The following is a 26,756-nucleotide window of genomic DNA, read 5'->3' on the forward strand; positions in this document are numbered from 1 at the left end:
GGCGGTATTATACATTATTTAAACTTATTGTGAGTCATTTATATTCTTGTGTGTAGTTTTGATGCATACATCTGATTATTTCCTTAGGACAAAGTTTTAGAATTTCTATATCACATCAAAGTGGTTTTTTTTTTTTTTAAAGTTTGTTGATACATATTGTCAAATCACAATCCCACTCACTCCAAAAGAAGGTTTTTGCATCTTTTTAAAGCACTTACAGCAGTAAGTGAGTGGTCATAAGTGAGTCATCATTTTCGCACACTTGTGTCCATATTGGATGACATCTTTTGTTCCTTCTATTTTATATTTTTTTAAGATTTTATTTATTTACTTTTAGAGAGAGGGGAAGGAAGGGAGAAAGAGAGGCAGAGAAAGATCCATGTGTGAGAAATACATCGATTGGTTGCCTCTCTTATGCCCCCAACTGGGGACCTGGCCCACAACTGAGGCATGTGCTGACTGGGAATCAAACCAGTGCCTTTTTGGTTTGCAGCCCAGTGCTAAATCCACTGAGCCACACCTGCCAGGGCTTTTGTTCCTTTTAAAGCAACTTTATATGATAGGTGGAAAATATTGTTTGTCTCATTTTACAGTTTTTGATTGTTAGTGAGGATAAGCATTTTGGTTTATTTGCATATATTTACTTTTGTGAATTTCCTTTTTGCATCTTTTTTCCCTCTTTCTGTTGGGATGTTTTTCTTTCATTAATTCATTTTTTAAAACTTGTGGCGGTGCCTTAAATATTGAAGATCTTAACTCCTTAACTTATATAAATGGGTGGGCAAAAGTAGGTTTACAGTTGTTTGTATGAAAACAATACAATAATTAGTAAAAAATAATACAAGAATAAACTCTGTGTTTCAGGTACTCATAACTGTAAACCTACTTTACCACACCCCTGTATATTTCTTTCTTTGTCACATTTACTTAGTGGGCATACGTAAGTTCTTAATTTTTATGTAATACCATCTGCCTATCTTTATGGTTTTTTTCATGTACTTTTCTGCTTAGATAAGGCTTCATCAAATTGAGCTTGGTTATACTGTGAGATAGAGCTCTGATACCCTTTTTTTCTAATTGTGAACCATTTCTCTCTGTTACATATAAAAACTAATGCATTTTGTTTTTGTTGATTCAGTGCTATCTCCTATTATTCTACATATATGTAATGAGCTTTTTGGTTTGGTTTTGTTTTTTAAGTAAAATAAAGAAAAACTTTTAAAAAGAAATTTTACAATGAAATTGTAAGATCCATGAGTATTTATCTGTACAGCCTTTTCCTTTGGTGTATGGGTATTTGGGGTTTATACTTCCCATGTGTTTCAGTATTCATGAAAAAGATTTTTGTCTACCTAAATGAAATACTAGTTTTATATGAGTGTTTGCCATTCATGATAGCTTATTTCCAATTTCCATATTTTAGCTTTTACTTTAAACAACCTAATGAAGATAGTTTTGAGACTGTCAAAGTATTTTCTGTATTGGAAGGTATATAGAATGGTATGTGAATTTAAAACAACCATCATTGTCACTAACATTTTTTTCTGCTCTCTTTTAAGACTTAATTGTAGGAGCTTTTGGTGTAGATAGAGCTGTGTTATACAGGTGAGCATGTTTCCATATCTTATACTATTCTGAATTATTTGAAAATATTATAGTTAAGTACCACTATTTGAATTTTAGCTTAATTTTCTTGAAATAATGGTAAAATTTGTTTGTTATTTCTATTTAAGATTTACTGCAAGCAAGTAGTATTTACACAAGGAGTTCCCAAAGTAGAGAAAGTTGTAGATTTTTTATTTCAAAAGTGTTTAAAGTTTCCCTCTGTGTTCTTGAAATTATGTCTAGAGATATTCTCCTACATTTTAAATTTCTCTTCCAAAATATAGGAATTTACATTTTCCTCTGAGAGACAAGAAATTAACTTTGTGTCTGTTCCACAGCATTCTATGACTACAAAGGCAGTATGCAATGACTTCCAAAATAAATATTTTTTAGAGCAATGTGTATATCCACATATCACTGTATTTCCCAACTTTATACATATTCCCAGTTTTTCTTTGTAATTCATCAATTACTCATGCTTAAGAATACCAGCTGGCATCCTAAGTGGATTAATATGTTTACTCTTCTGTGGGCCATGTTTATACAGGGGAGGGAAATTAGCATTGATGCTGTGTAATGGAGTTGGAGATGGATTAACTTGACCCTGGCTGTAAGGATAGCATGTATTCATACAGACTCCAGGCTTTACCGTGATTGGGACACGCATACTCTCCTGAGCCTAGTGGATTTTTAAATTTGTACAACTGAACTTCAGGCAATTATTTTAATTTATGGTTTCTGTTTTTAAATGGCCATTAATGAAGGGATACATGTATGTCGTAAATATTCATGCACACAATCGAAAGGGCACACAATAAAAATCTCTTCTCACTCTATTTACTAGTTTATTAGTATATCCTAGTAGAAATAGTTTATGCATTAAAAAATTGTGTGTGCGCATTCTTTGTATATTGTGGATATTTTCCCTGTCATACCAAGATTATATCTTGGATATGTCTTAGAGGCCATCCATAACAACACACGTGGGTTTACAGCGCTCATTTTCCCAGCTGTATTGCACTGTATTAGGTACATATCCCATGACTCATTTAACCATTTTGCTTTAATGGACAAAGTTCAGATAGTTTGACTAATTGTCCCAATTTGCTTGGAACTGAGGAATTTAACAAGTCATAGTACTTTCAGTGCTAAAATTGGGGCAGTGCTGGGAAAACTGGGACAATTGGTCATTCTGAGTTTAAGCTTTTTCTTTTCTTTTTGCTTTTGTGCACAATACTTCAGTAAACATTGTACTATGTATACAGTGAATGTGAACCTAAAATGCTTAGATCAATCTGACATTTTTAAAATAACTTTTTAATTTTTCTTTCCTTATTTCCTCTCTCTTTTCCATCCTCCCTCCCTCCCTGCCTTTCTGCCTCTCTTTCTTTCTCACATGCTCTCTTCCTCTTTCTCTGTCTCTCTCTCTCTAACAGAGCCAGACCAGTTATCACTGTAAATGCTGGCCTTGAAGTTTACCCAAGCATTTTAAATCAAGACAATAAAACCTGCCCACTGCTTGGGACAGATCATAAAGTTTCCTGGTAAGAGAATGAGTTTAATGATAGTTGTTATTGTGATTATTTGTTCAGTTATTATAAAAATGATTACAAATGAAAATAGGGGGCCTGAAATATTGCTAAAGCAGTTTCTATGGGTATACTCTGTTTTTATATCATAGATTAAATTATAGAAATATTTTTCCAAAGAAGATATGTAGAAAACTTTAGAAATATGCTAAAAAACTAATGTAAAGTTTTTAAAAATGATATATGATCATGGAATATATTGAAAAAGAAGGAAAAGCTAGTAAGATCTCAGGACTCATTTATATTTAATTCTAAAAATGCTCATGAACATATTAAATTTTAAAAGATATGATCTTTATCACATTTAATATCTGAGTAGCTGTATGAAAAATATTATTTTGCTCTAATATACCAGTCTTCTACTTATTCCTTTACTAGTTTCTAGAGAAAAAGTTTTTTTTTTTTAATTTAATATGTGAATTCTTCTATAGTCCAGTGTCTCAGGTCTCCATTATTTTTCTGCTACTCTTGCTATATTGCACGATTTCGCTATATTTTCATTCTACCTGTATTTATGACTTTCTTAAGATGTTTTCTTTAAATTGACCTATGTTTTGCTTTAAAATATTTAAAAATAAAATGGAGAAACAAGTATCTCATACATGTCAAAATAAATAAAGCATTTAATAATGAAAAATCTTGACCCATATGCTATTAAAAGCGGGAAACTTTAACCCACTTTGGGAAACACTGTTCAAGTGCTGGCACACAGAAAGATCAGAGAACTTACGGATGAAAGGTAGAGTGATTGGAAGCTGGGAAAATTTTATTTCAAAGGAGCTAATGTAAAAAATCTTCCCTGATTTTGTTTTTGAATTAGTATTACAGTTATTAAAATCATTTTTCAAAATTTTATGTCTTCTATTTGATTGCATTAAAAATTCTGTAATATTTAGTTTTCACTTGTATTCACTGGTAATAAAGTTGCTGTCAAGATTTTTGACTTTTAAGGCTTACTGCTTTTCTTAGATCACTCATCCTAGCAAGTTGTGAAGGTGCTAATAATTTGAAGGCTTTGAATACACTAAAGCAGTAGCTTTTATGTTTTTGGTTATGACACATAGTACAAAATACATTTTGCATTATAATTCAGTAGACACATGTATATAATTGAAAGAAAAGTTTCATGAAATTTTAGCATTGATATATGAGTCGATTTTATTTATTTAATTAATTTTTTAAATATCCTGGGCACAACCCATTAAACTGATTTCTGGACTCGTTAGTAAATTGTGAAAAACACTGTCCTAGAGGAGTTTGCTACTTAAAGGAAGCTTTGGTGGAGCTTTTTATTCAATGATACATTTTTTAAAATCTGCAGTCATTTCCCTCATTTAGATTAACAGGTTCTGTAAACTTGAGAGGAAGTTAGGAAATTCTTTTTTTCTCCCCTTCTCAAGGTACTATGAAAGGAAGAGTGCTTTAATTACTGAAGGGTGAATTAGATTATTCTGTACAGTTTTATGTTATAAATATAATATTAAGACATGGAGAAAGATATAAAGTTTCATAGTATAAACTGTATGAGAAATGGGAGATTTTGGTGATATTTAAAAAATGTCTAAACTGAATTATAGGATTTGTATTTTTTTTTTCCCCACAGTTTTAATGTCAGGTTCTGCTTAAAGGCAGATGGCAAAGGAGCACTTCCCACAAAACTTAGTAAGTGTTCTGTGGAAAAATTACATTATTTTGATTAATGCTGCATACACAGCATTTAAAAATGTTTTAGGATATTTGAATAGTTACTCAAATAATTAATGTTATTTTTTAATTTGAATGTTTACATTTAAAGCCATGTAATATTGCTACATAATTACTTTTTTTGAGAAATAATACATTTTTTTATTGACATTATAAACATAACAGCCCATTGAAGAGTAAATATGATCTTTACAAAGTTGAGCATTTACCAATGTGAGATGAATGAGCTTGAGGGGAATGAGAATCATTGTGTATAAGCAGATGATCTACTGAGAACTTTATATTTTATGTCTTGGAGAAGTCCCCAGCAGTCTTGGAGAAAAAGTTTTGGCACTAAATTTAATCCAGATAGCAGGCTCAGACTCTTCATATCCAAAATATGGTTATGTGGTCCTGAGAGCAAGGTGGTGGTGGAGGGTTTAAGTAATTGTTTCTAAGACTGTCAGGATGTTAGAGACAAAGGGCTGAGGTGTAATAATATAGTAGGGGAAGAGGCCTGAGTCTTTTGTTTGTGTTTCTGCATGAAAGTTCACATAGGGTGGCAAGGAAAGGAAGGAGCTAGGGGGAGTCAGAGGGGTATCTTGCAGAGAGGAAATGGCCATTTCAAGAGTCGGGAGGTAAGGGTGTGCTTCCTGTGTCTGAGAAACAGCAAGGAGAGGGCAGTGTGGTGGGTGGAACAGAGCTGGAAGCGAAATAACCCTGGTTTTTCATCCAAATTTGACATGAAGTTCAATATTTAGAGAATATTAAAAAGACTTGTGGTTTTAAAGATCTGCAGTCTTACCTCCGTGGAAGAAACTACTTAAAAACATGAATGTTAGAACCAGTAATCCTAGCAACTATGCTTCAGACTATTGGCAGCACATCCCATTTTAAGGTGATTCTAGACCCAAACAACTGTATTTGGTCATTTGCTTATTCAGGGACATACTTAAACCTCACAATTTGATGTGGTAGCTGTTCATTCATTGGTGCATATTAGTAAATATTTCCCAGTCACAATCATCAAGAGTCCTGCTACTTGTATTAATGGTTAAAATCTCAATTTACATATATTTCATGCTCTGAACTTCCTCCTGACACTTAATAATTTAATACAGAAGAGAAATTTCTCCTCTATCTGGTGGTTTTACTACCATCATTATCTGTTGTCTGAATTAATATGACATTACTTTGGAGCCAGTTGGATTAATTAATTACTAAACATTCATTCAGAATTAATATGTTATGGTCTCACTACAATGTATAGACATCCTTAATGAATTAAGAGCAAATTACAGGAATAAACATCTCTGTTTATATGAAAACATACGATACGTAGGACAGATTGTAAAGATTATGTTGGTCCATAAAGATTATGTTGGTTATAAATCCTTTGGTTTGTATAGATTTCCAGGTGGAGCTTCTTTTGGATAAACTCAAGCAAAAAGGAGCAATTCGACGAGCACTATTTCTCCATAACAGGTCCCCGGGTCACTCCAAGAACATGACTATTTCACGGGGGGGCCAGATGCAGTGTGAGGAACTGATAGCATATCTGCGGGTAAGAGCTATTTCTCTGCCTTATCTTGTCTTTTTACTTGCTGTTTCTTCTTTTTACCTAAATGATTTTCACATTCTGTACATTTTTGGGTAATAAATCAATAGGAAAGCACAGAAAAATACACTTGAGGAAGTATGGCTTTTTTTAACATGTCAAACCTGAGTAATGGACTTCTAGTCCTAGTAGACTAGATATTTCAAATAGTCTTCCCGTGATAATGCTACTGAATAAATTATGACAAACGTATTTCTTAAAAAGTGCTGGATTCTCAAGACAGCACAAGAAATTTCCAGGGTCCACAAAATGAGGAACCAATTTAGAAACTTCATTGGCTAAGTCTTACGTGTGCATTGTAAGCAAATGTGTGATCCAGGGTTCCTGGGGTGGGAGGGAGCCAGGTGAGAGGGCGAGCAGTAACCGCAGGCACCAGCCTGGGGATTCAGACGTGCCTGGGGCCTGCTGCTGGCCAGGGGTCTGAGCTGCTTGCTTTAGGTGTCCACACTTGCATGAGGCTAACACGTTTCAAAAATGAAGGTGCACCCTGATTTTAGCAAAATTAAGTGCAGAGCCTCTCTGTAACACTCTAGTATGGGCCCAATGATTTCTACAGGTTACGTTAAATCAAATTTATTTTTTAAACATGCTAAACACAAACTATTAGATAAATCAACAGACAGATATTAGACCTCAGAGGCTTGAGGTGTTGGGATTATCAGTTATAGTATGTAAATTTATATAAAATATTTAAAGAAATAAATGATAAAAGTTCAAAAAAAAAAAAAAAAGACCAAAATATTAGGAAAGATTTAGAAGGTGCATCATTAACAGGCTTGATTTAACAGTCCTACATAGAATTTGGCACCTAACTATTAGAGACTATAAAACTTGATCATATATAGGTCATAAAGAGGTTTAAAAAAATTTCAAAAGATTGGTATCATAGAAAGTGTGCTATTTGATCACAGTGCAATCTTTAGAAATCAATAACAAAAAGATAAATTGGGAAGTAGGAACCGTGATTTTAAATAACATGGATCAGAGAAAAGATCATAATGGAAATTTACTTAGAAGTGAATCATAACGAAAATACTATATATCAGAATGTGTGGGGATCCAAGATGGTGGCAGATTAGGTGGATGTGACACTCGCCTCAACTCAGGACCAAACTGGAATTCCAACGAAAGTGTAGAGCAAGCAACCTGAATAACCAGCTGAAGACTAGCTAAAGAGAGTCTTCTTTTTTCTTTTTCATTGAATTTATTGGGGGTGACATTGGTTAATAAAATTATATATACAGATTTCAGACGTACAGGGCTATGATACATTGTCTATGTATTGTGTTGTGTGTTTGTTCACCATCCAAGTCGAGAAATCTTAAAATGAAGAATTTACAGAAAAAGCCACATCGAAACTGGTAGGAAGGGTGGAGGCACGAAAGGGTTGTCCTGCCCTCACAGACAGCTGCTAAGATTCCAGAGGGAGGTCTCAGCTGGGGGAGTGTGGAGTGTGGAGTCTCATCCCCAAGTCTGGCTTTCCGCCCCAGAGCACCAGAGCTGGGAAAGGAGCCCACATTACATTTGGCTGTGAAAATCAGCGGGGATTTTGTTTGTCAGGGAAAAACAGGAGTCTGCTAGAGACACAGGTGCGCTCTTTAAAAACCAATGCACAAAAATTAGTTCCCAGCCACACCCTGGGCTCTGGCAGAGGGAGGGCAGAATGGAATAGAGTTGTGTGAAGAGAAACTAGGGTTTGTGGCTCTGCAGAGAGAGGTGAAGGGACAGCAGTCAGGATCCCTGAGCTGAGTCACTTTCCCACTCAATAGATGTCATCTTTCTTCAGTGGAGCAGTCCTTTCCTTAGGGTACCAGCCTGGGGGAAAGCAATAGCCTGATAGGACTATTGCTCTGGACTCCTGTAGCCCCACCCTGCGGAGCTTGTGCCCTTTTGAGGAATGAGCTGTCTGAGCAAGGGTGTAGAGGTCTGGGCAGACTCAGGGTTTTAGTGGCTGAGCTGTGTGGCTTTGGGGCGGGGCCATTTCCCCTGCCTTTCCTGTGAAACAGACTGATGCCTTCCTTTCACAGGAGAGCTGCTAGCCCCACCCTCCTGACTCCCAGTGGCCACCCTCCCAACTCCTGATGGCTCCATGCTGTGGAGGTCCGGGCAGAAACTGGTACAAACTGAGTTGGGTGGCTTTGGGGTGGGAGCCACTCCCCCCCCCCCCCCGCCCCCCGCCTTCTCCTAAGCCTGATCAGCACTTCTGCCAATAGGAGATCCACTGGCCCCACCCTCTCAACTCCCAGTGGCCCTGCTCTACTGAGATTGGTCTCCTGGAAGAATCTGGGACAGACTGAGTTGTGTGGCTTTAGGACAGGGGACATTTTACCCTCGCACACCCAACTGTTGCAGAATCTTCCCTTCACACAGCCAAATCTTGGTCAGTTTGGGCCTGATAAACTGCTGAACTCAACCCTGATGACTTTCTGAGGGACCACCTCACAACAAAGGTATGCAAACACCAAGCAGGTAGCAGCTAGACTTGGTTTATCCTAGGACATTTGCTGAGTGGTCTCCGACCCGTCAGCGTTGCCAAGTTTGAACTGTATCAGTTTGGTGAACAGCACTTGTCTCTACCTGGTGATTCACTAAGAATCTACCTCATGCAACTTGAGTACTGCTGGAGGCTCTTTCAGTGACTGAGCCTAATAGGCAGTCAGCAGATGGAGGCAGCCAGAGGTGGATCTCAGGGTGTCTTGAGATTATTGATGACCTGCCCCTGGCCCCAGTGCTTTTAAAAGCCAGGCTTGATAAACAGCTTGGTCCTTTCTGCATACACCCAGGCCCAGCACGCGCAACCACAAACTGGATCAATATGTAACTTCAAGCACGTTGCCCAGGGCCAGTCACAGGCAATATCTGACATTGGTCTGTACCAGAGTCCATCCCAAGAGGCCCCAGAACGGACACACCCAGTGGCTAGACAACATAAGAGCAGGATCCAATAAGCTTCACAAACAGCGTATCCAAAGGCAGGCACTAGAACCTGCCTAGGCAAGTTCAGCTTTGTGTGGTCAGCACCTGCATAGCAGCCTGTGCATATATGGTTGGGGTTGATCCTCAGAGCTAGCCTGAGGGTGGTCCCCGGCAAGAATGAGGCAGTAACAATCAAATCTCAATTACAACAGGAGGGCCCACATAACCCACACAAGGGACATCCCTGGAGCACCCAGCACAGGTGATCAAGGAGAGTATGCCACAGGGTCCTGCAGGACACCTACTACATGAAGAGACCCTACCAAGATTGGGAGTCATAGGGAGCCTAATAAATAGAAACAAATACAAAGAGGCAGCCAAAATGGGGAGACAAACATTCCCCAAATGAAAAAACAGGAGACATTTCCAGAAAAAGCTAAATAAAATTGAAGCAAGCAATTTATGAGACACACAGTTCAAGGAACTCAGAACTGTAGCAGCCTGGAAAAGGACATAGAAACCATAAAAGTATCTAGTTTCCTTTAAGATCAAGATCAAGACCGGGATGTCTGCTTTCACTGCTTTTACTCAGCACATTTGTAGCCACAGCAACCTGACAAGAAGAAGAGATAAAAGGCCTCTGAATCGGAAAGAAGCATGACTCATTATTTGTGGAAGGCATGATACTGTATTTAGAAAACCTTAAAGGATTCTATCAAAAAGTTCTGGAACAGATAGATGAATTTATTTATAGGAGAGGGATACTAAATAAATATCCAGAAATCAGTTGCATTTTTATATACTAATCATGAAATATCAGAAAGGGAAACTAAGGAAACAATCTCATTTACAATTACACACAAAATAAAAAAACCTAGGAATAAATTTAACTGAGGATGTAAAAGACCTGCACTCGGGAAACTGTAAGACACTGAAGAAAGTAATAGAAGAAGATACAAACAAGGGAAAACATTTATCATGATCACGGATAGGAAGAATTAACATCATTAAAATGTCCATACTACCAAAAGTAATCTAACGGTTCAGTGCAGTCTCTATCAAGACAAAAAATGGAATATTTCACAGAACTAGAACAAACAATCCAAAAATTTACATGGAATGACAAAAGACCCCAAATAACAACAGCAATTATGAGAAAGAACAAAGTTGGAGGAATCATGCTAGCTGATATAAAACTGTATGATAAAGCCATAGTAATCAAAATAGCATTGTAGTAGCATAAAAAAGAGACATTTAGATTAATGGGACAGAATAAGGAGCCCAGAAATGAACTTATGCCTTTATAGTCTGTTAGTATTTGACAAAAGAGCTAAAAACATATAATGGAGTAAAAGTCTATTCAATACATGGTGTTGGGAAAATTGGACAGATACATGCAGGAAAATGGCACTATACCACCTTACACCATACATAAGAATAAACTCAAAATGGATTAAAGACTTAAATGTTAGGCTTAAAACCATAAAAATTTTAGAAGGAAACATAGGCAGTACAATTTAGGACTTGTTTCTTAGATATATATGTACGCACACGCACACACACGTTTGATGTATCTCCTCAAGCAACAGAAACAAAAAATAAACAAATGACAGTGCATCAAACTACGAAGTTTTTGCACAGCAAAGGAAACCATGAACAAAATGAAAAGACAACCCACTGAATAGGAGAACATATTTGCCAATGATATATCTGGTAAGGGGTTAATATCCAAAATTTATAAAGAACTTATAAAACTGAACAGTGGAAAAGCAAACAATCCAATTAAAAAATGGACAAAGGACCTAAATAGACACTCCCAAATAGGACATACAGATAGCTAATAGACATATGAAAAGATGCCCAATGTCACTAATCATCAGAGAAGTGCAAATTAGAACCACAATGAGATACCAGCTCACACCTGTCAGATGGCTATCATCAATAAATCAGCAACAAGTGCAGGCAAGGATGCAGAGTAAAGGGAACCTTCATGCACTGTTGGTGGGAATGCAGATGGGTGCAGCCATTGTGGAAAGCAGTATTGAGTTACCTCTAAAAATTAAAATTGGAACTGCCTTACGATCAAGTGATTCTACTTTTGGGAATATATCTGAAGAAACTGGAAACACTCAGAAGAATATATGCACTCCTATGTTTATTGCAGCATTATTTACAATAGCTAAGATTTAGAGTAGCCTAAGTGCCGATCCATAGATGAGTGGATGAAAAAGCTGTGTTAATTTTACGCCTTGGAATACTATGTGACCATAAAAAAGAAAGCAATCTCACCTTCAGGGACAGCCTGGATGCACCTGGAGAGTGTTATGATAAGTAAAATAAGCCAGTCAAAGAAAGACAGTACCATACGATTTCACTCATAATTTGGAATCTAATAAAATAACTATTGAAACAGGCTCACAGATACAGAGAACAGACGGACAGCTGTCAGAGGAGGGTTTGGGGTGCTTGCTGAAAAAGATGAAGAGATTAAGGAAAAGAACCTCATAGACACAACAGTACGGTGATTACCAGAGAAAAAGAGGTTGGGGGGAGGTAGAAGAGGGTAAAGGGGGGAAATGGTGATAGAAGGAGGCTTGGGGTGATGAATTCAGGTATACTATGAATTGTACACCTGAAAGCTTTATAAATTTATTAGCCAGTGTCGCCCCAATACATTCAATATATATAAAAAAGAAAAGGAAAAGAATGTGTGTGGGTTGTCACAGTTTAGCAGAATGTAAAGGTAAATGCGTAGACATAAATGCTATTTAACTGAAAGACTGAGAAACAGGGAAAAGCTACAAAATTTAGGCATTGAAAACTACAGATAAAAGATGGAACAAAATTTCATGCCAGTCTTACACAAAGATATAGATGCAAAATTACTAAATGAAATTCTAGCAGTTTATTAAAAAGACAAATATACTAATTTTGATTTATCCTAGGGTGGGGTAACAGAGTAACTTAATAGAAAAGAACATGTCTATCTTAAGTGTAGAAAAAGCTTTTGAATAAATAACTTCATAATTTAAGGAAGACAAATACCTGAAGTTATAATTATGAAGAAGTAATCATCTTTCATTCAAACAAAATCTGCCAATACCTGTCAATTGGCGAAGATGTGAATTAATGAGAATTCTTACACATTGCTGATGGCAGTGTAAATTGTTTTGAAGACTGGAAAGTAATATGACATAGATCTGACAGACTGCTTGTTGCTATGTAGAAGAATCATCACAACATTTTCTTTCTTTTTTTTTTTTTTGGTAACGGCAAAAACAAAGAGCACTAAACAGTCCAAGTAACCTTTGGAGGAGAATGGACAAATAAATTTTGGATTTATTATGTGATGAAATATTACTCAATGGTAAAACTTAACCTCAGCTGCATGCAACAGCATGGATGGATCTTAACCAGAGTATTGAACAGAAGGAAGCAAATCACAAAAGAATATATATGATCTCATTTTAAACAGGAAAAGCAAACTAATGAACACATTGTTTAGAGACATACACACTAACTAGAAGAAAACTGCTGAAAGCAAGCAAGAGAGTGGCCAAATTCAGGATAGTGATTCCATCAGATAAGAACAGCAGAGGAGGGGTGGAAACAGAAAGGGGCTCATGGGTAACTTAAATGGTATCAGTGATGTTCCAGTTGTAATACTGACCGTGCTTTTGGGTGCTCATTTTATTAACGTGCCTCCTATATTTTCATGTGAATAAAATATTACATTATAAAACACCAGTTGATTAAGTGTTCTCAATGAATAATAATCTTTTTGGACACTGTAGTCTTATGTAAGTGTACAGAAGGTTTTGGTAGTATTGGATCAAGATGAATAACAGCTGTTTCTTCAGATAGTTTGATGTCATAGGTTGACATCATCATTCATTTGAAGCTTTTTAATTTCTAGGATGAATCTGAATTTAGAGACAAACTCACCCCAATAACTATTTTTATGGAATATCGGTTGGATTATAGAACGGCTGCTGACGCAACAGGTTTGCAGCCCATTCTTAACCAGTTCACTCCTGCCAACGTCAGTCGACAGGTACTGTACTCTCTCAATTTATCATTTATTTTATACTTTAATTTTTTTATGGTGTTGGAATTCATATTTTAAAATATAAAGAACGCTTTTATAATGGGATTTCAGTCAAAGAAATCAGTGGAAAAGGAATCTGGACTTTTAGGTTAGAGATATTTAAAGCTGCTTCGACATTAATATGGAAAGATGGGATCACATAAAAGGGTTAAATAATTCAAGGAAAACAACAGAATGCCAATTTATATAGTACTTTAGTATTTTGCTAAACAAGTTTTATATCTGTCATACCTTTGATTTACATTTTAATCATAAAAAAAGACATACACATTCATAGTACATAAATTATTTTCATAAAACCAAAATAAGGCAATAAAATTTGATAAAGACTGTATTAAAATATTTTTAGAAAATTTTATGTTAAACCTATATATTCAAATATTGTGATTATATTTCCTATTTCTCCGTCTTCTTTTTTATTACATGTTCACATTTTTAGATTACTATTTTTTCTCTTATAGAATGCTGTATGCTGAATTTTGGTTGTTATTTCTTCTTTATCTAACACTCTTTGTGATTTGAGGAAACCATATTTGGTAGTTGTATAAGGAAATTAAAATACATTTTAAAGGTTTCCATGATTTGTATATTTTAACAGTGTATTTTATATTTTATTTTGCCAATAATTAGGATGTATGTGCCATTTTCTATTACCCATTTATATAAAACTTTTAAACATAGTGGTGAGTTCATATTCTTTATATTTTTTATTTTTAGTTGATCCACAATATTATCTTATGCTTCTAAGAGTCTCTCACTCAATTTTATACTTTTTTCTTAAAAGTCTATATTTATTTTTCGAGAGAGGGGAAGGGAGGGAGAGAAACATCAATGTGTGAGAGAGACATGGATCTGTTACTTCTCACACACCCCCAACTGGGGAGCTGGACCATAACTCAGTCATGTGCCCTGACTGGGAATCAAACTGGCAGCCTTTCAGTGTGCAGGCCAGCTCTAAATCCACTGAGCCACACCAGCCAGGGCCAATTTTATATTTTTTAAAAAGTTAATTGTCACTTGTACTTTTACATTATGTGTTTTGATCTGGGATCATAATTATTATCTTTTTAGAGTTTTAGAATTTTTGAAAATCAGTATTAACATTACATTTGATTAACTTACTGAGAACAACAATCTCTTTAATACCAATACAGTTTTGAAGCCAAGTAATAGAGTAAGCAGGCTAACTTTCGAAATCCTCTGAGAGACTAACTAATAATATTTAGTTTCCTTTTTCCCTCCTCTTGCTCTTGTTCTTAATTATCTGGATGTTCTTTTTTCTTTGTGTCCTTCATTTGTTTCAACAATAACGTTATTTACATTTAAGCGTTTTTTCCTTCTGCATTTGGACCTTTACTGTTTACTCTCATTTCTATGTTAATTACTCACCCGCCATTCTTATTATTTACTTATTTTTAAAATGCATCCTTTATTCTACTGGTCATATTACAGACTTGTTTATTGCACTGTCTATAGAGTCCTGCTGTGCAATAGAAAGATAACATGAGCCACATTTGTAATTTTAAGTTGACCAGTCAGCAACATTTTTTTAGAAGGTAGAAAACAGGCAAAATTAATATTAATGATACATCTGTATTAGTTTGCTAGGACTGTCAAAAAAAAAGAAAAGAAAAGAACTACAGAATGGGTGGCGTCAACATGAGAAATTTTCTCACACTTCTGGAGGCTTGAAGTCCAAGATCAAGGAGTGGGCAGGGTTGGTTTCTCCTAAGCCTCTCCTCTTGGCTTGCAGAGGGCCACCTTCTCCCTGTGTCTTCACATGCTTGTCCCCCTGTGTGTGTCTGTGTCCCAGTCTCCTCATAAAACACCAGTTGTATTGGGTCAGGTCTCACCCCAGTGATGTCATTTAACTTAATTACCTCTTTTAAAGCCCACATTTCTAAATATAAGTCACATTCTGGACTTCAACATACAAATTTGGGGGAAACACAAAACAGTCTATGACAGTATCCAAAATATTATCATTTGAATATGTAATCAGTTGAACAATTTTCAGTGAAATATTTTACATTCTATTTTTTTTACTATCTTCCAAGTCCAGAGTGTATTACACACTTACAGCACACCTCAATTCAAATGCTAAACGTTCATCACAGTTTTTCTGTATTTAGAATTCATATAATTTGTAGTTGAAAAAAGTAGATTCACATACTCAAGTTGTTCTAAAAATACTAGAAGTTTTTTAATAACAGAATCAAGTGTCAGTTTTTAATTTAAATCAGTTAAAATTAAAGTTTAAAAATAAATTTCTTAGTCACACAAGGCACATTTTAAGTGCTCCAAAGCCACTAGTGGCTATTGTATTGGCCAGGGTAGCACTAGAGTTTCACTTTTTGCATCCTAATATTTTGAAGTTAGAGATTTAGTGCTTTCTGCAGAGAGGTTAGCTTTTTTCTCGCACCCTTTGGGTATTTATTCAAATGTGTATTAAGTTCTTAGTCTCTGCAAGATGTTAAGTATATAACTGTAGAAAACTAGTTCTCTGTAAATGAAAGACATTGCTCTATGCTTCCATTTCTGAAATTGTCTTTCCTAATAGCGTATTTTAATACTTTAGGTGCACCAGTGGCAGCTAAGTCCCTTTTCTTCAGTGTAGAGGGATAGCCAAATATTCCTGGACCATAGTTTAATAATATTTTATACATATTTATTATTCCAAACCTGAAATGCTGATAATTCTAAGTTCCTTAATATATACCACATCACTATTAATTTATTATCTGCAAAATCCACACTTTATTTCTGAATTAAATTTAGCAGTGATTGTATTTGATGTGACTTATGTAATCACCATGAAGTTCTTCTCATGGTCCTGCCCCTCACCCTTCTCCTTGAAGTACATAGAAACTGCTTATGTCTAGGTTATTGAATTAGTTTACATATTTGAGGGCTGTCTGGAAAAAGTCCAGTCATTGTTAATATAACTAGAATGGTTTGTGCTACATCAATATAACCTGGCAGCCAAGGAGAGTGGACTGGAATGTGCATGAGTGAACAAATGACAACTTCAGTGTCCTAGTCAGCGGAGGTGGTAGGTGTCATTGAGCGAGCATGTGTACTCTGTGGCTGTTGTGTTCAGAATGACTGAGTAGAGCAATGACTCTGTATCAGATTTTGCTTTAAGCTTGGACAGCCCTCCATAGAAACTGTTCAGATGCTTTAGAAAGCCACAGCTGTGGGCAACTGGTGATAGGCAACTTCATCACAACAACGTGCATCACATCCTCTGCAGAGTTCTTTGGTGAAACGTCAGATCACCCAGGTGACTCAGCCCCTTCACAGCCCAGATGTGGTGCCTTGTGACTTCTGGCTTTTCCCAAAACTAAAATCACCTTTGAAAGGGAAGAGATTTTAGACCGTTGATGAGATTCAGGAAAATATGACAGCGTAGTTGATGACCATTGGGAGAATTGTATGAGGTCCCAAGGTGCCTACTTTGACGGGAACGGAGCCATCATTATCCTATGTACAGTGTCTCTTGTATCTTGTATCTTCTTCAATAAATGTATAATATTTTTCATATTATATGACTGGATACCTTCTGGACAGACCTCTTATTATTGGGTTTCATCCCCAATTAAATTTATATTTAGGTTGTCTATCGTGTAATTTTTTAAAAAAATATTTATTTATTTTCACAAAGAGGGGAAGGGAGGGAGCAAGAGAGGGAGGGAAACATCAATGTGTGGTTGCTTCTCGCATGCCCCTTACTGGGGACCTGGCCTGCAACCCAGGCATGTGCCCTGACTGGGAATCGAGCCAGTGACCCTTTGGTTCGCAGGTCGGTGCTCAATCCACTGAACCATACCAGCCAGGGCATCTATCATAATATAATATAATTTTAATCTGCATATCCCTTGTGGTGACTTGAAAGCATACAGTCATCGTTTTTTCTTTTTTCTTTTCTAAGGAAGCCTTTCATTATTTTTCCTGTTTAAATCTTTTTCTTTCCATCTGCCTTTGGACCTGAAACCCTTTGGGTGTTAACAGTAAACAAACCAAAAATGTCTTCATTTTTTTCTCTTTTATCAATTTTTATATTCCTTCTTTCAAGTCCTCCTCAATCTCTTCTGCTTTTTTCCACTATTTCTCTCTTTCGGGTTTTCCACGCTGCTCAGCTGGCATGTTCTCATGGAGAAATTCAGATTTTTGCTTACTTCCCCTCTTTTGGATAGGCTAACTTGAATGAGTCTAGATCTTTTTCCTTCGTCTCTTTCCATGTGGCCTTGCATATGCTGGATTCATTTTGCCCAGTTTCTGTTCCCTTTCATTTGCCTATCAGAATTGTTATATATCCACAGCTCTTTCTGCTCTTAAACTTTGCAGCCATGTTTCCACAAAATGTTGGCAAGAGGTGTAGTTTGTCACGAGAAACTCTAGAAGGGAGTTTATGTTGCCCAGGATCACACAACTTAGCTTAGCAGCAGCTGAACCCTCATTTCTTGACTGTTACTTTCTCTTCTACATGACACTTCATTCCAAAATCATAACAGCTTACTTTGAGATAGAACTAAAAAGTTCCAACTAATTCTGTTCTGTCCTATGAGTCTATTTCTTCCTTATCATTCTTGATTGTATACTGACCTGTTTAAAAGTAAGTAGCCATGATTCCTTTTCCCTTTAGGGATGCAAATAAGTTGATGAATTTATATAAATATATGCATGTGTACATATGTATATTCACATGCTTCACATATATTTGATATACTTTGCGTGTGACATGTATTGGTATTTTTTTCATGTAGGAAAAATAAATTGCTTTTCTTTCCTAGGCTCATATTCTCCTTGACTGTGGTGAAGACAATGTCTGCAAACCCAAACTGGAAGTTTCTGTAGATAGGTAAGGTTTGCTCCAAATAATAAGTGGTATAATAAGAAATTTAACTGGAAGAGTTTATTTTTGTACTCAAAGTAATAGTATATCTCAAGGAGAATTGTTATATTAGAGTATAATGCATGCTTTTTTATAATAGTAAAACTATCAATATTCAGCTTTAGAAAATGTACTGTGTTTTCATTAATTGTGTAGGTTGACAGACCTATTTCCATTCTTCACTGAGTAGTGTTACAAAAAAAATCATATCCTATTAAAGATACATTTCATTATTGATATACTCCTAACTAAAGGAATCTGATTACCATTTATATCGTACATAAATTACAAAGAATTTTGAGGGAATTAAGACAAATGATTAATTCAGTTTTTTGGAAAAAAATCAAAGAATAAGTATATACAAAGAAATATAAAATTACTTTAGAAATAGATATGAATGATAGTGATACACCAGTGGCATCAGCCTTTTCTTTCACTTAGAGAAGCATTGGATTTGCACCAAGTGTGCTATTTCCAGTTTTCTATTGAGCTGTGAAGTAGTCTTAAAATATCTTGAGACGCTGTTGAACATGTCAGTGCTATCTGTGTATTTATCTCGTTTCTTTGAACAGTCATGCTGTTCAAAGCAACATCCCCATGCAGTCCTTTTTTCATTGACTAGATTTGTATTAACTTGTAGAGATCAAAAGAAGATCTATGTTGGGGATGACAACCCTCTGACATTGATTGTTAAGGCTCAGAACCAAGGAGAAGGTGCCTATGAAGCTGAGCTCATCGTCTCCATCCCACCTCAGGCTGATTTCATCGGGGTTGTGCGCAACAGTGAAGTAAGCAAACTGCCTCTTTAAAAATCGAAATGCACTCATAGGTCTCATTAACATTAATGAACTAGTTCCCTATTTAGAGCAAGCTTAGCCATTCCTCCTAAGGCTGAATTGCTGGACAAGAGAGGGCCTATCTTACATAATTCCTTTCAAGCCTAATACTTTGGATAATGCGTTGATAATGACATTTTTAAAATTGCTAGCTAAGTGCTTAAAACAAGACCAGATAGATAAAGCGTCTAAGCCTGTCCGTCAAAATATTTGTCAGAGGTAATATGGTTATGTATCTGAGTCCTCAAGGGATCTTTCAGAAATACTTCTACATTTATATGTGCAATCGTACACAATTCTGGCTTCTACCTTATCCCACCTGCCATTTGCTCAAATAGATGTATGTACTTTGTAAAACAAGAAACTTAAATATCCAACTGCATGATGTTGTCTAGGAACATTTTAGTCTTATGGCTTCTGCTTTATTTATTTTTTGTAATTAATTTATTTTCCTTTTAATCCTTTTTGTCTCTCAAAGGCATTAGCAAGACTTTCCTGTGCATTTAAGACAGAAAACCAAACCCGCCAGGTGGTTTGTGACCTAGGAAACCCAATGAAGGCTGGAACTCAAGTAAGACATTTTATTTTTAAAAAGATTTTATTTATTTTTAGAGAGAGGGCAAGGAAGGGAGAAAGACAAAAGGAGAGATAAGGAAACATCGATGTGTGAGAGAAACATTATGGCTGGTTGCTTCTTGCATGCCCCCAACTGGGGACCTGGCCTGCAACCCGGGGGTGGGCCCTGACCGGGAATCAGACTGCTGACCCTTTGGTTCATAGGCTGATGCTCCATCCACTGAGCCACACCAGACAGGGTGAAGTAAGACATTTTAATTAAATAGATTTTTTTTTTAATCTTCTAAAGAAAGTAAGCACATTTTTCTCTGGATTTGTCCATGTAATTTTTTAAAATAAACACTTCAAAACAGTAACTTTAAATTGGTTTTAACTTTAAAGTGCAATGATTAGCAGCGTTTTGTTTAGTTTTGACTAAAACCCTAAAATAATGGGTTTTGTTATTAACATGTATTCAATAAACTGGTCTTTATACCCCCTTCATTTTGGTAAATGGATGAAAACATGGTGTAAGGACTGAAGTCGTAACTTTGATATTTTAAACTAATGCTTTCATGAATCCTCAAAGCTACTCTGACAGATACCAAGACTTTCATTCTTAGATGAGATAGAATTTCTCTTTAACTTGAAATCTTTATGGGTGTCCCAAACAGGATCAGGGAGCAGTTGTATGAATCAGGCTTCCCTTCGGGTTGTGGGGAAGTTAGCCCAGGAGTCCGAGAGAAGCACTCAGTGAGACACTTCCCCAGCCCTCCAAAAATTAAACAAAGTACAGGCTGGGGCAAAAGTAGGCTTACAGGTATTTGTATAGAAAAGTATAATAATTAATAAATAATAATACAAGAATAAACTCAGTGTTTTGTGTACTCACAACTGTAAACCTACTTTTGTCCCCCCTTGTATACTTTGTAGAATTCCTGGTGTCAAGGAAAAATGGCAGATTGTTTTGTGTTACTTTTTTCAGTAGACCTAGATACTGGTAATTTGAAGATCTGTGTTAATATGGGGCTAAATATTCCATATTTACTCTTAAATACCATTTCTCCTAGTAAATGGGGTTAAAGGATACAAACGTGCAATTAGTATTAAGTCCTAGAGATCTAATGCACAATACTGAATATAGGTAATAATATTATATTATAATCATCAAACTTGTGGAGACTAGATCTTAATTATTGCAACCACAAAAAAGAAGTGATAATTATGTGCCATGATAGAGGTGCTATCATTACAACAGCCATCATATTACAATTTATAAATGTAGCAAATCATGTTCTATGCCCTAAACTTATACAATGTTATATGTCAAATACATTTCAAATAAAAATGAAATATTCCACATTTCTTTAAGTATATTTTTCATTAAAAGTCATTACTTCTAGATGTATGAGCTCTTAGGTAATATAGCTTGAGCAGAGTTCCTAGAATTGCATTTTTCCACATATATTTAACACAATGTTTCATTAACAAGTTGAACATATTTTTAATTTTTTCATATTCTTATTCTCTCCAGCTTTTCCACTCATAACTCATTTTTTATGGATAATTCCAGTTTATTTCAAATGGCCAGCTCCAGGGTTTGTAAAGTGGGAGGCAGTTTGAAGTCCCCAGAAATGCCTTTTCATGTATTTCATATGAATAAGATCCCAAAAGCCTGCTTTCTCTTATCTTGTAACTCAGTTGTTCTCTTTAAAATAACAGTTTTCCACCTGTAGAAGTTAGGATGCTTGGTGTTGACGGAGTTGTGAGTGGTAGAAAGAAATCCTGGTTCTGGTCCTGTTTATGCCTTCGTCAGCCATGTTCTCTTACTCTTCTACACCATCCATTTCTTCCTTCCTCGTCCATTAACACAAGTGCAGATGTTGGCTTCTTGTAGCCAAATCATTGTGTGTAATTGTTTGATTTCATTGACTCAACAAACATGTACTTTTGCTTTTTTGTGAAAGATAATATTATAAGGAGATATAATTAATAACTGCTGTTAAATAGACTCCATTATACATTGGTCCAGGTATCTTAAAAGAGATTGGATAGAAAGACCAGATTTAATTATCTTTGTTAGAATATTTTAAGTTTATTGTAAGCTCAGAAGAATGCTGTTTTAGGACATTCTTTTTATTTGGACATTGCATCTGAAATGTCACTAATTAGATACTGTTTTAACTAGCATTACTGTCTCTTCCTCTTCCTTCAGCTCTTAGCTGGTCTCCGTTTCAGTGTGCACCAGCAATCAGAGATGGATACCTCTGTGAAATTTGATTTACAAATCCAAAGGTATAAAAACAACCTTTTTAATTTATAATAACTATTGAGGAAATATTTGTTATAAATATGTAATTATTTTTAAATGGAATAAGATAGACTAAAATTTCAGTACTTGATTATACCAGCTTTAAGTCATTGTTTATATCATAAGAATAATTTTGTCATTTTGAGTTTATAAAACAAACTTTAAAGTTAAGTAAAACTTGACCATCTTCTTGGAATTAAATGCTAATGGAAATAATTATTTTATTTATTTCTTTCTTTGTTGCTTTTAATTTGTTTTAGTGTCACCTACATTTGCCTCTATGTAATTTTGATGATTATGTTCAATTCATTCCTAAATATATTTTTTTTCTTTTTCAGCTCCAATCTTTTTGACAAAGTAAGCCCAATTGTATCTTATAGAGTTGACCTTGCTGTTTTAGCTGCTGTTGAGATAAGAGGGTCAGTATGATTACTGGGTGGAGTATCTCATTCTCATGATTTAAATTACTTTAAAAAGTAGTTACTTTTTAAAAGTATGTACTACGCCCCCTAGCTACTTTTGGATAGTAGGCACTCCATGTTTCGTGTGATGGTTTTACTAGAGCTATAGCTTCTATAGAAAGAAGTTTCAAGGTTTTTTTTTCAAAGTCCCAAGTATTTATTTGGTTATCCTCTGGAAATAAACTATACCTGGTACAGCAGGAGCAAAATAAGTGTATTGAAATTCTATGCAAACTGACGTCAATTCGCCTGTTACGTTAGATTATTGATAAAGAGTTGTCGTGTATGTATATACACACACGTGTAGGCTTTTTCTTTTAACTATCTAGGGCTTTTTAAATTTTTTTAAATTAGTTCTGCTTTTACTCATTTAGATACAGGGTACTTTATCTAGGTACTTTTTTTAGAAAAGGAACTGACTGTAGCATTTTGATATTCATGGTACGTTTTCTTTGGTCATTGTTTAGAGTCTCAAGTCCTGATCACATCTTTCTTCCGATTCCAAATTGGGAGCACAAGGAGAACCCTGAGACTGAAGAAGACGTCGGGCCAGTTATTCAGCACATCTATGAGGTTTGCAGTTGCTAGCTTTAACTGATACCTGGTAGAAAGCCAACAAAGAGAGGAGCAGATAGGCTACTTTTAAAAGACAAGTCTATTGAATTTTTATGTAAGCTATGCATAGTTTAAGTATGTACCAGACAGTTCTTTGACTTTTTCCCCGATTATGTTTAAGTTCATTTTTATTAGACAGGTAACTTCAAGAGGTTAAAGAAAGCAGTTCACCCAAATTGTTTAAAATCAATTAGTTCTACTTGAATAAAAGCAATAGATCATTGAGTGTTTTCACATGGACATTTCGCAGTTCTGACTAAAAACTGAAGACACGTATAGCATATCATCAAAATTTTGTTTCTATAGGAAGAAAATTTTCTCTGCCGTCTTTCATCAATAACTTTCTCATATTTTCTTCTTTTGTTTATACTTTCACCCTAACACATACTGCCCTACCCTTGAGGCAAATACTGAGTTTGATCACTTTGGCATAGTAATAGTCATGTTGTAATATCAGAGTAACTATGGAAACTCTGCTGTTTCAGATACTGTTGCTAATGATTCCTAAAGTTGATATAGGGGAAGGATTATAAAATAGATTTTTGCCCAAAGTATTTACATTTTCTTTTTCTCATCAGCTGAGAAACAATGGTCCAAGTTCCTTCAGCAAGGCAATGCTGAATCTTCAGTGGCCTTACAAATACAACAATAGCACTTTGTTGTACATCCTCCAGTATGATATTGATGGGCCAATGAACTGCACTTCAGATGTGGAGATCAACCCTTTGAGAATTAAGGTAATGGCTTAATTGCAGCTCTTCATTATGATATTTTTTTCTAAACTGATAAAAGAAATGTATGAAATGAAACGACTATTTTAATTCATAAACTCATTCTGCAAAATATTTTATTTGTAACTGGTACACTGAGGATTAAATTGTTTATTTGTATACTGAGTAAGGATTGATTCTGTGAAGTCCTGGTGAACCATATATTTATGTGGTGTTCAGTGGGATTCTGTGTAGTTTTGGATGTAGTCATCTTCATCCTAGCACATATATTTCTGAATTTGCACTAAGGAAAGTTAAGTAAACAAAATTAAAAATATATACTCATGATTGACATTTCTCACAGATGTACCCTGTGAAATTTCAGGCTCTTTCAATGTGTTTTATCAATTTCTTCTCTAGACTGTGCAAGGGGAGAAAAATCATGGCTAGGCATACGTAACTTTTTTTTTTAACATATTCAGGGGTCATATTTATTTTCTCTGCTTTTTACCACAAATATTAAGTAATGGATTTTCTGTCATATCAACTTTTTTAAGTCAATGTGCTTGAATTACTTATAACAGTTTATGTGAAAATGTCAGTGTAAAATGTTTTCTGTTATTATTTACCACCAGTTTATTAATGTAACCCTAGGTTTCAAATTCACAAACAACAGAGAAGAACGACACCCTTTCTGGGCAAGGTGGCCGGAACCATCTCGTCACTAAGCGGGATCTCACCCAGAGTGAAGGAGGTGTTCACACTTTGGTAAGTGCCACTTTGACAACAAGCACTTTAAACATTTAAAAATATGTGATTATAGAACTGATGCCAAAGTACATTTCAAAAATAACAACAGCTGTGCTGGAAAGAGCTACATATATTTTTATACCATTCAGTTCTCTTCACTTTTCTTGTTGCTAGACAAATTAATGTCAGATTTTCTTCAAATGATCTATCTTTGTAGATTGGTAATAAAAATATTTTATGATCCAACTTTTTGTTCTGACTGTACTCCTTTAATTGGCCTCTTTCCTGGTCTCACCTTAATCTTTGAGTCTTCAATGCAGTCATGCAGGAAAATCCCAGAGATCTCAACAAAAATATTTTATAAGAATAATTCGCATTATGATTAACTTTTTTCATTTTATTATTTTTTTATTGTTAACACTATTACAAATGTCCCCCATTCCGCTCCCCTTTCCTCACCTTCAACGAGGCCCCGCCTCCCCTTCCCTCTGGCTGTCATCCCACGGTTGCCTGTGTGTGTGTCTGTCGTGCATCTGTGTTCTTCGGCTAATCTCTTTACCTTCTTTCAGCCCAGTCCTTCCACCTCTCTCCCCTCTGAGATCTGTCAGGCTGTTCCATGTCTCCATGCCTCTGTTTCTATTTTGTTTATCACTTTATTTCATTCATTAGATTCCACATATAAATGAGATTATATGGTATTTGTCTTTCTCTGACTAGCTTATTTCGCTTAGTATAATAATCTTCAGGTCCATCCATGCTGTTGCAAAGGGTAAGCGTTCCTTCTTTTTTATAGCCATGTAGTATTCCATTGTGTAAATGTACCATAGCTTTTTTTATTCACTTACCTGCTGATGGACACATGGGCTGTTTCCAGATCTTGGTAATTGTAAATAGCACTGCTGTGAACATAGAGTGCATATATTTTTTCTGATTGGTGTTTTTGGGATACTTAGGATTTTGTCTATTTCAATCATTTGTTGCTGCACATATATGCACATATGTATATGATTAACTTTTGTTGAGTCAGCCTATATAATGATAATAATGTTATAAAGTAGCTTATCAGTTAAGTTTTTGAAATTTAATTGTTCTGCAAACCATCAGCTTACAGAGAATCTGGTATAGTGTTTATGTTCATTAGCAATCACCACTTACTCCCACATTAGCAAATTCCGTGGTCCTTCTTTAGTTCTTTGAAGATCAGCTGCATAGTGATTCTGCACAATAAATCACTTCTTCCTTTGGGAAGCGCTCCTCATTCACTTCTAGAACACTACTGTCTTCTGGCTCTCTGTCTCCTGTAACTGGTTACTTCTTAATCTCCATTTCTAGACCTTTAAACTCTAAAGTATTTCAGGGCTCACATTTTTTATCAGCACTACCTGCATTTATTCATTAGACCTGTGCTGTCCAGTATTAGAGACGCCAGCCACATTTCAGGGGATCAGTAGCCACCTGTGGCTAGTGGCTCCTACTTTGGAAATACAGATATCTAAATACTGATGATCTCATCATTGTAGAAAGTTCTGTCATACAGTGCCACACTAGATGATCTCATGCACTCTTTCTGTAAATACCATCTCTGTGTGGATGACCTTGATTTATATTTCCAACCTGATCCTCTGCATTGAACCCCAGATTTCATTTTTCAACCTCTTACTAGAATTCCTCTTAATAGTTAATAGGAATCTTAAACTTAATTCTAAGAATATAACCTTGACTTTTCCCAACTCTGCTCTTTCTATAGTGTTCCACAGTCTAGTAATATCAAGTTCATTCTCTGTCCAAAAGTTGGGCATCATACTTGATTCCTGTCTTTCTCTTAAATCTCACGTTCTATGTGTCAGCAAATTCTATCAATATTTACTTTCAAAACTTCGAGAATCTGGCCCCTTTCACCAGTTCTACCACTGCCTAGCAGGTCACCACCCTCTCTCCCTCGGACTATTTCCCAGCCTCTAGTTGGATTCCCTATTTTGCCCTCTTCCCCACTACAGTTTGTTTGCCCCACAGAAGCCATAGGTCAGATCACAGCACCTCAGTGCCTTCCCATCTCTCTCAGAACCCCAGAACCTGCAAAGCCTTTAAGCCCAAGGTGATATAAT

At 35.7% G+C, this 26,756-nt stretch overlaps 1 protein-coding gene across 2 annotated transcripts in view; it reads left to right on the forward strand.

The window, feature by feature from the left end:
* Positions 1 to 26,756, forward strand: part of ITGAV (integrin subunit alpha V) — an 87,866-nt gene that overhangs the window by 54,710 nt on the left and 6,400 nt on the right. For both annotated transcript variants that reach the window (XM_054562597.1, XM_054562598.1), the window contains exons 14-26: positions 1,560 to 1,605; positions 3,042 to 3,149; positions 4,798 to 4,856; positions 6,287 to 6,441; positions 13,328 to 13,465; positions 18,313 to 18,380; positions 19,054 to 19,201; positions 19,728 to 19,820; positions 22,020 to 22,099; positions 22,454 to 22,534; positions 23,044 to 23,149; positions 23,770 to 23,928; positions 24,556 to 24,669. In XM_054562597.1, the coding sequence (XP_054418572.1) occupies positions 1,560 to 1,605; positions 3,042 to 3,149; positions 4,798 to 4,856; positions 6,287 to 6,441; positions 13,328 to 13,465; positions 18,313 to 18,380; positions 19,054 to 19,201; positions 19,728 to 19,820; positions 22,020 to 22,099; positions 22,454 to 22,534; positions 23,044 to 23,149; positions 23,770 to 23,928; positions 24,556 to 24,669 (1,355 nt within the window). The remainder of the gene's footprint in view (positions 1 to 1,559; positions 1,606 to 3,041; positions 3,150 to 4,797; positions 4,857 to 6,286; positions 6,442 to 13,327; positions 13,466 to 18,312; positions 18,381 to 19,053; positions 19,202 to 19,727; positions 19,821 to 22,019; positions 22,100 to 22,453; positions 22,535 to 23,043; positions 23,150 to 23,769; positions 23,929 to 24,555; positions 24,670 to 26,756) is intronic.

The sequence above is a fragment of the Pteronotus mesoamericanus genome, unplaced genomic scaffold (assembly GCF_021234165.1).
Source record: "Pteronotus mesoamericanus isolate MK-2021 breed Mesoamerican mustached bat unplaced genomic scaffold, CSHL_Meso_final scaffold_651, whole genome shotgun sequence".
NCBI classification, from domain to species: Eukaryota; Metazoa; Chordata; class Mammalia; order Chiroptera; family Mormoopidae; genus Pteronotus; species Pteronotus mesoamericanus.